Source organism: Lucilia sericata, unplaced genomic scaffold, assembly GCF_015586225.1.
Source record: "Lucilia sericata isolate MDLA Ls3-8-SP2 unplaced genomic scaffold, ASM1558622v1 Contig009431F_arrow, whole genome shotgun sequence".
Classification (NCBI taxonomy): Eukaryota; Metazoa; Arthropoda; class Insecta; order Diptera; family Calliphoridae; genus Lucilia; species Lucilia sericata.
The window spans coordinates 1-7766 of NW_023998243.1; the positions used below are offsets into that span (position 1 = coordinate 1).

Below are 7766 nucleotides of genomic sequence, written 5' to 3' on the forward strand. Positions count from 1 at the left end.
TCTTTACATATAAGGCTAAAAGACATATAAGAGATGTTATAACAACGTTTATTTATAAAATTTGTATAAATAATATTGACATGAATATGTTTTATTTTCTAACTAATGCACATATTATAAATCGTTACGGAACAATTTCAACATTCACCTGATTAACAATTGTTTTATTCACTGCCGTTTCACCTTCACATTGTACACTTACCAAAGCATTATATACGCCATAACTATAAGTTACCGTTATCGTGCAATTCTTACGGTCACTTCTATAGTCGGAAACAGTAATTTCATAAGAATACACTTCATTAGGTATGAATTTAAAAGCAGCCTCTACTTCGCGCGCTCTGACAAAGAAAAACAACGTTAAAATAAAAAATAAATATATATTTAAAGATTTGGCGGGACCGTAAACCCTAAACCAACTTTGATTAATAATACAAACTTACGTATACCAATCCCCCGTAGCATCTTTAAGCTTAGTCAGACCAGCATTTAAAATTTTTACAGCATCATCAAATTCAGTGCCAGATAACTAAAATTATAGAAAATTTGTTAATAATTTGTATATAAAATCATTAAAATTTTTAACTTTTTTTGAATTGCCTCTTAACAATAAACTCGCAACAAAAACACAAACGATAATTTTAAACATTTCAGAGATATGAATGTACGAAATTTTTCAAAAATAAACAGTAGAATTGCATTTAAGTTTAAAAGTTTATATATTTTTCTGTTGCACCGTTTAATATTAATTAAATGAAGAAATTGAATTAGAAACACCTAACTTATATACCCCATACCATTTTGTTAGGGACACAGTGTACGAAGTTTTTGTGCCCTACACTACTTTATATTCGATTTGTGCTGATGTTTGAAAAGCATAGAGTTAATGGTTTTCGAGTCTGCTAAGCCATGTCCGCCCGCCCGTTTGTCTGTTTGTCCATGTAAACTTTGTAATCAAACTACAGTTCGCAATTTGACTGCAAAATTTCATAATGATCAGGCCTTTTTTGACCCTAGTCCCCTACAAAGACAAATGGCTTAAATGTCGTTAATTTCTTTATATACACTTGCTAAGTAAACATTGTAACTTGATGAAGTTCGGCATAACTAATTTTAGTTAGTTAGTTAGTTAGTTAGTTAGTTAGTTAGTTAGTTGTAGTTAGTTAGTTAGTTAGTAGTTAGTTAGTTAGTTAGTTAGTTAGTTAGTTAGTTAGTTAGTTAGTAGTTAGTTAGTAGTAGTAGTTAGTAGTTTAGTTAGTAGTTAGTTAGTTAGTAGTTAGTAGTTAGTTAGTTAGTTAGTTAGTAGTTAGTTAGTTTAGTTAGTTAGTAGTTAGTTAGTTAGTAGTGTTAGTTAGTTAGTTAGTAGTAGTTAGTTAGTTAGTTAGTTAGTAGTAGTTAGTAGTAGTTAGTTAGTTAGTTAGTTAGTTAGTTAGTAGTAGTTAGTTAGTTAGTTAGTTAGTTAGTTAGTTAGTTAGTTAGTTAGTTAGTTAGTTAGTTTAGTTAGTTAGTTAGTTAGTTAGTAGTAGTAGTTAGTTAGTTAGTTAGTTAGTTAGTTAGTTAGTAGTTAGTTAGTTAGTTAGTTAGTAGTAGTTAGTTAGTTAGTTAGTTAGTTAGTTAGTTAGTTAGTTAGTTAGTTAGTTAGTTAGTAGTTAGTTAGTTAGTTAGTTAGTTAGTTAGTTAGTTAGTTAGTTAGTTAGTTAGTAGTTAGTTAGTTAGTTAGTAGTTAGTTAGTTAGTTAGTTAGTTAGTTAGTTAGTTAGTTAGTTAGTAGTTAGTTAGTAGTTAGTTAGTTAGTTAGTTAGTTAGTTAGTGTTAGTAGTTAGTTAGTTAGTTAGTTAGTAGTTAGTTAGTTAGTAGTAGTTAGTTAGTTAGTTAGTTAGTAGTTAGTTAGTTAGTTAGTTAGTTAGTTAGTTAGTTAGTTAGTAGTAGTTAGTTAGTAGTTAGTTAGTTAGTTAGTAGTTAGTTAGTTAGTTAGTTAGTTAGTTAGTTAGTTAGTTAGTTAGTTAGTTAGTTAGTAGTTAGTTAGTAGTTAGTTAGTTAGTTAGTTAGTTAGTTAGTTAGTAGTTAGTTAGTTAGTTAGTAGTTAGTTAGTTAGTTAGTTAGTTAGTTAGTTAGTTAGTAGTTAGTGTAGTTAGTAGTTAGTTAGTTAGTTAGTTAGTTAGTTAGTTAGTTAGTTAGTTAGTTAGTAGTAGTTAGTTAGTTAGTTAGTTAGTTAGTTAGTTAGTTAGTTAGTTAGGTAGTTAGTTAGTTAGTTAGTTAGTAGTTAGTTAGTTAGTTAGTTAGTAGTTAGTTAGTTAGTTAGTAGTTAGTTAGTTAGTAGTTAGTAGTTAGTTAGTAGTTAGTTAGTTAGTTAGTTGGTTGGTTGGTTAGTTAGTAGTTAGTAGTTAGTTAGTAGTTAGTTAGTTAGTTAGTAGTTAGTTAGTTAGTTAGTTAGTTAGTTAGTTAGTAGTTAGTTAGTTTAAATATTTATTTTGGCTTAATGATTGTCATAAAACCTTTCAAATCAATAACTTCAATACTTCTTTATTTTACACATAACATATTCTTCTTTCAACATGTAAACATATTTTCTTTATAACGTGGCATTTTTGGACATTGCTGATAACTTGAATTTTGTCCAGAAACTTCACTGGATATGGATTTGTAAGCAGCAGAAATATCGCGTAATCTAAAAAAAGAGTAAAAAATGTGTTTCTTTATTTAAATAATGCATTTAGTACGATTTCCTAATTTATTGGTATCTCTGTAGGCTGCCCAATATTTTTATGCATTTTAAAATTTGACACATGATGTCTGATATTAAAATTTCAAACTTACTTGTAAACATCACCTCCCAGATCATTTATCATATTCAAAGCTTTATTCAATATTTTGATAGCATTCTCTAATTCTTCGCCAGATAACTGAAATGATGGAGAATCATTAACTTAATAATTTTTAATAAAATTCACATAATCTCTTACTTTCTCTGCATTGCCTTTTAATAAAAACGCCACAAAGAAAATAGAAACGATAATTCTAAACATTTTTATATATATTTTTTTAAAAAGTACGCAGTTGATTTATACTTGAGTTTAAGTTTTTATATACAATTTTTTTGTTGCACCATAAAATTTTAATTAAACGAAGTAATTTAATTGGAAACACACAATTTTGAATTGACATTAACTTGAAAATATTACCGAGGGATGTTATGATAATGAAGTTTTCTTACACTAGTTAGTTTTAAGCACTGTGCTGAAAATATAACGTTTAACAATTAATTTTTAGTTTGGTTTTAGATTAGTTCTATTTCAATTCTAGTTCATTTCTTGTTAAATTACAGTAACAATTATTATTATGTTTTAACTATCCTTTTATGTAATTTTTAACTTTACTTTCCTTTCTAAAATGAATTAAGTCAAATACACATACATATGTACATACATACAAATAATATTTGAAACTAACAATTTCTCTTACATTAAGCTTGATTTCTCTTAATTTTCCGTGCATTGCTTTGGCTCTCATTGTTTTGCAATTTTTCAGTTGACGCGCAGATTTAGTACGGTTCGGTTGACAAGTGTTTGAGCTCCGTGAAAATAATAAATAATTTTGTTAAAAGTGAATAAAATGTTGTAATTTTTGCATAAAAATGTTAAGAAACATTTACTTAACAATTTAGATTACAAAAATTTTAAGAAATAATTAAGAAAATAGTGAAAAAAGAGTTTGAAGTCCGATAAAAACGCCGGTCGCTATTTTTCTTTTGTTGTGGCTGTTCGTTAGTTCGTGAGATTCGTCATATTGTGTGTGGATATAAAATGGATGTGTGTGTTGAATTGTTTTTGTTTAAGGTTTTGCTAAGAAAACGCAAAGAAGCAAATGAAGGAAATAGCTTAAAGTTAAGTTAAGATGGCACCACTAGCCACAAATAAAAAGCTTTTAAATGAAAGGAAATATAAAAGCATTTGTATTAATGTGAGTTTTATTTGAAGTAACGTTTATGAAAGTTTAAAATTTGAAATTAAATCAAATAAAAGATGGCATTTGTCACACCATGGCCTTTTATTTAATAAATGTGTTGATGTGATGTGAATCAAATCAAAGTAAGCATAATTACAAATTTTCGTTTTTTAAATAAATATTATGCATATTTTATAAATTTTCAACTTTTAGAACTTTCAGATTTTTTGTTTTAAAAATTTAGAACTTTTATATTTTTTAGGATAATTGTCAATAAAATTTCTTTTTTATAGAAAAATCGAAAAAATGTTCTTTTTATTTTAGAAATTTTTCGTTCAAATTTTCTTTTTTATAGAAAATTTTCGTTGAAATTTCCTTTTTTATACAAAATTTTTTTCTTTTTTAGAGGAAATTTTTGATAATTTTTTTTTATAAAAATTTTTGATAAAATTTTCTTTCTTATAGAAAATTTTTGATAAAATTTTCTTTCTTATAGAAAATATTTGATAAAATTTTTTTTCTTATAGAAAATATTTAATAAAATTTTCTTTCTTTGATAAAATTTTCTTTTTTATAGAAAATTTTCGATAAAATTTTCTTTTTTATAGAAAATTTTCGATAAAATTTTCTTTTTTATAGAAAATTTTCGATAAAATTTTCTTTTTTATAGAAATTTTCGATAAAATTTTCTTTTTTATAGAAAATTTTCGATAAAATTTTCTTTTTTATAGAAAATTTTCGATAAAATTTTCTTTTTTATAGAAAATTTTCGATAAAATTTTCTTTTTTATAGAAAATTTTCGATAAAATTTTCTTTTTTATAGAAAATTTTCGATAAAATTTTCTTTTTTATAGAAAATTTTCGATAAAATGTTCTTTTTTATAGAAAATTTTCGATAAAATTTTCTTTTTTAGAAAATTTTCGATAAAATTTTCTTTTTTATAGAAAATTTTCGATAAAATTTTCTTTTTTATAGAAAATTTTCGATAAAATTTTCTTTTTCGATAGAATTTTCTTCTTTATAGAAAATTTTCGATAAATTTCTTCTTTATAGAAAATTTTCGATAAAATTTTCTTCTTTATAGAAAATTTTCGATAAAATTTTCTTCTTTATAGAAAATTTTCGATAAAATTTTCTTCTTTATAGAAAATTTTCGATAAAATTTTCTTCTTTATAGAAAATTTTCGATAAAATTTTCTTCTTTATAGAAAATTTTCGATAAAATTTTCTTCTTTATAGAAAATTTTCGATAAAATTTTCTTCTTTATAGAAAATTTTCGATAAAATTTTCTTCTTTATAGAAAATTTTCGATAAAATTTTCTTCTTTATAGAAAATTTTCGATAAAATTTTCTTCTTTATAGAAAATTTTCGATAAAATTTTCTTTATTATAGAAAATTTTCGATAAAATTTGTTTTTTTTTATAGAAATTTTTGATTAAATTTTCTTTTTTATATAAAATGTTTGATGAAATTTCCTTTTTTGTAGAAAATTTTTGACGAAAATTCCATTTTGATAGAAAATGTTCGATAAAATTTTCTTTTTAATAGAAAATTTTCGATAAAATTTGCTTTTTCATATTTCTTTTTTATAAAAAAATGTTCTATCATTTTTTTATATTATATTTATATTATTTTTTATATATATAAATTTTCAATAAAATCTCCTGTTTTATCGATATATCGATTAAATTTTCTTTTTTATAGAAAATTTTCGATAAAATTTTATTTTTTTATAAACATTTTTCGATAAAATTTTCCTTGCGATAAAGTTTTCGTTTTATGGAAAATAAAACTCGCATTTTTTTCATTTCCAAATTAACTCTACTATTTTATTTAAACAAAATTATACTTTAACAAAATATTTTCATTAACTTAAATCAATACAGAAAAGTTTACAAATTATACCTACAAAGAAATAAACATGATTTATATAGTTATGGAAGTAGAAATAGAAAAAATATTCATTAATTAGTTATATTTATTGAGACTTTTTTAAAATTGGTTTCAAAAAAGTCTCAATAAATATAACTATTCATTAAAAACCAACTGGGATTTTAAAATAAATGAAATTTATTTAATACTTAAATTAAACAATATTAATAATTGAAAATTAAGTTCGTTTTAAAATAATAAAATAAAGTGGAAAGTTTTTATTGGTAGTACATAATCCAGCTTAAGGATTTGTTATTAATTTAACAGCTTCTTATATTTTTGGGCGCTTTAGACTTTTTTTGTTTTTTTTTTAACTAATTTGCAAAAATTTGATATAAACGCAGATAAATATATTTATTTAGCTTGGACATTATTTTAGGCTTTTTCTTGTTGTATGTTTTCAAACTTGGAGGGGTCAAAAAAGAAGAATCATCATCTATCATCAGCAATCATCATTTAACTAAACACGAAAAATATCATGAAAACCAGCATTACCACTAATGTTAGGCTTGAAATTTAATGGGCCGAAAAAGCCGAGGCCAATCCACAAATTCTAAACCGTAATGGAAGATACCACTGATGCTGACACCGATTAAGGCACCCCAGAATAACATGAATAGTAAGTTTTCTGTATTGAATTCGGAAGGTACCAGAGCGGTAAGGAAAAGCATGGCTATGGAGAAGATTAATATCGAGGGGAACTGTGAAGAAGAAGAAATTTTATTAAAATTAAAGAGATCTTGTTTTAAATTGAAATTGAACATTAAAACTTACCGCATTATAACGCCATGAATGTTTAATTTCCAGAGGCGAAGGCAAAGAGGCATTCACAGTATAACGTCCCAAAAATAAATCAATACCATCCTGACAAAATAACAAATTTCAAAATAAATATAGTGGTTTTGATAAATCTATGTTATTTGATTCTCACCTGTCTAAAACCATCTGCAAAATTATTCAAATAATATCTTGTCATCGAGTTAACACCATCCTGCATCATACCCGCCGTAGTACGTTTACCCGTTCGAGTAAAATCGGTCTTCAATGCTCCGGTACCCGAGTATTGTAATGAAATCATATCAGCATTATCGGCCCAAACTCCTTTGAAAATCAAATCGAATTGCGGTGAAGCTGACTCAACTTTTTGACCCACATGTAAGATGCCCAATTTCTGTAGAATATTATTTAAAGATCGACGTGCTAGCATACTCTGCACCACATTTGTACGGTCTAGACAATCAATACAATTGGTGCGAAAGACTCCATGTTGAGTGGATACTATGCGGCCATCATCTCGTATATGGAATACGGAGAATTCTTCTTGTTCATGAGCTAGGCGATCGATTAAGATGTTGAGACGATCCCAACGCATTTTTTTTGCATTCAGCATGAAAATCAAATGCCTCATAGCGAATATTGGAATTATTTAGTTGTTGGGCAAAAGTGCGATAGGAAGTTTCGAGAGCTCCTTCGGCGCCCTTTTGGTCGACCTGGAAGAAAAATAAAATAATATTTTAGTAACGTCGAAAAATTGTCGAAAATTTTCTTACACAAAATAAATTTCTCAAAAATTTTTTACAAAAAGAAAATGTTCCAGTTCTAGTTCAGTTCTAGATCAGTTCTAGTTCAGTTAGTTCAGTTCTAGTTCAGTTCTAGTTCAGTTCTAGTTCAGTTCTAGTTCAGTTCTAGTTCAGTTCTAGTTCAGTTCTAGTTCAGTTCTAGTTCAGTTCTAGTTCAGTTCTAGTTCAGTTCTAGTTCAGTTCTAGTTCAGTTCTAGTTCAGTTCTAGTTCAGTTCTAGTTCAGTTCTGGTTCAATTCTAGGTTCAGTTCTAGTTCAGTTCTAGTTCAGTTCTAGTTCAGTTGCTAGTTCAGTTCTATTTCAGTTC

At 25.9% G+C, this 7766-nt stretch overlaps 2 protein-coding genes across 2 annotated transcripts; both read right to left on the reverse strand.

The window, feature by feature from the left end:
• Positions 1-27: 27 nt before the first annotated feature.
• LOC119615863 lies at positions 28-728 on the reverse strand. Its single transcript, XM_037971846.1, has 3 exons — positions 587-728; positions 444-529; positions 28-341 (listed from the first exon to the last, which is right to left on the reverse strand). Exons 1-3 carry the CDS (start codon positions 647-649, stop codon positions 125-127), a joined length of 366 nt encoding a protein of 121 aa, XP_037827774.1. The 5' UTR covers positions 650-728; the 3' UTR covers positions 28-124.
• Positions 729-5995: 5267 nt separating this feature from the next.
• On the reverse strand, positions 5996-7370 carry LOC119615862 (phosphatidylinositol-3-phosphatase SAC1; the record flags this gene model as incomplete). Its single annotated transcript, XM_037971845.1, is given in 4 exon segments — positions 5996-6581; positions 6655-6744; positions 6812-7258; positions 7260-7370. Coding segments are annotated over 4 exon segments (846 nt in total), but the record flags the coding sequence as incomplete, so codon positions are not given.
• Between the last annotated feature and the right edge of the window lie 396 nt (positions 7371-7766).

What these genes read in the sequence shown, in the direction of transcription:
- LOC119615863 (XM_037971846.1), bottom strand. Translation starts at nt 649, where the DNA reads ATGTTTAAAATTATCGTTTGTGTTTTTGTTGCGAGTTTATTGTTAAGA. An exon ending in TAAGAGGCAATTCAAAAAAA is followed by an intron (nt 530 to 586) that starts GTTAAAAATTTT and finishes CTATAATTTTAG; the next exon opens with TTATCTGGCACTGAATTTGA. An exon ending in GCTACGGGGGATTGGTATAC is followed by an intron (nt 342 to 443) that starts GTAAGTTTGTAT and finishes TTTCTTTGTCAG; the next exon opens with AGCGCGCGAAGTAGAGGCTG.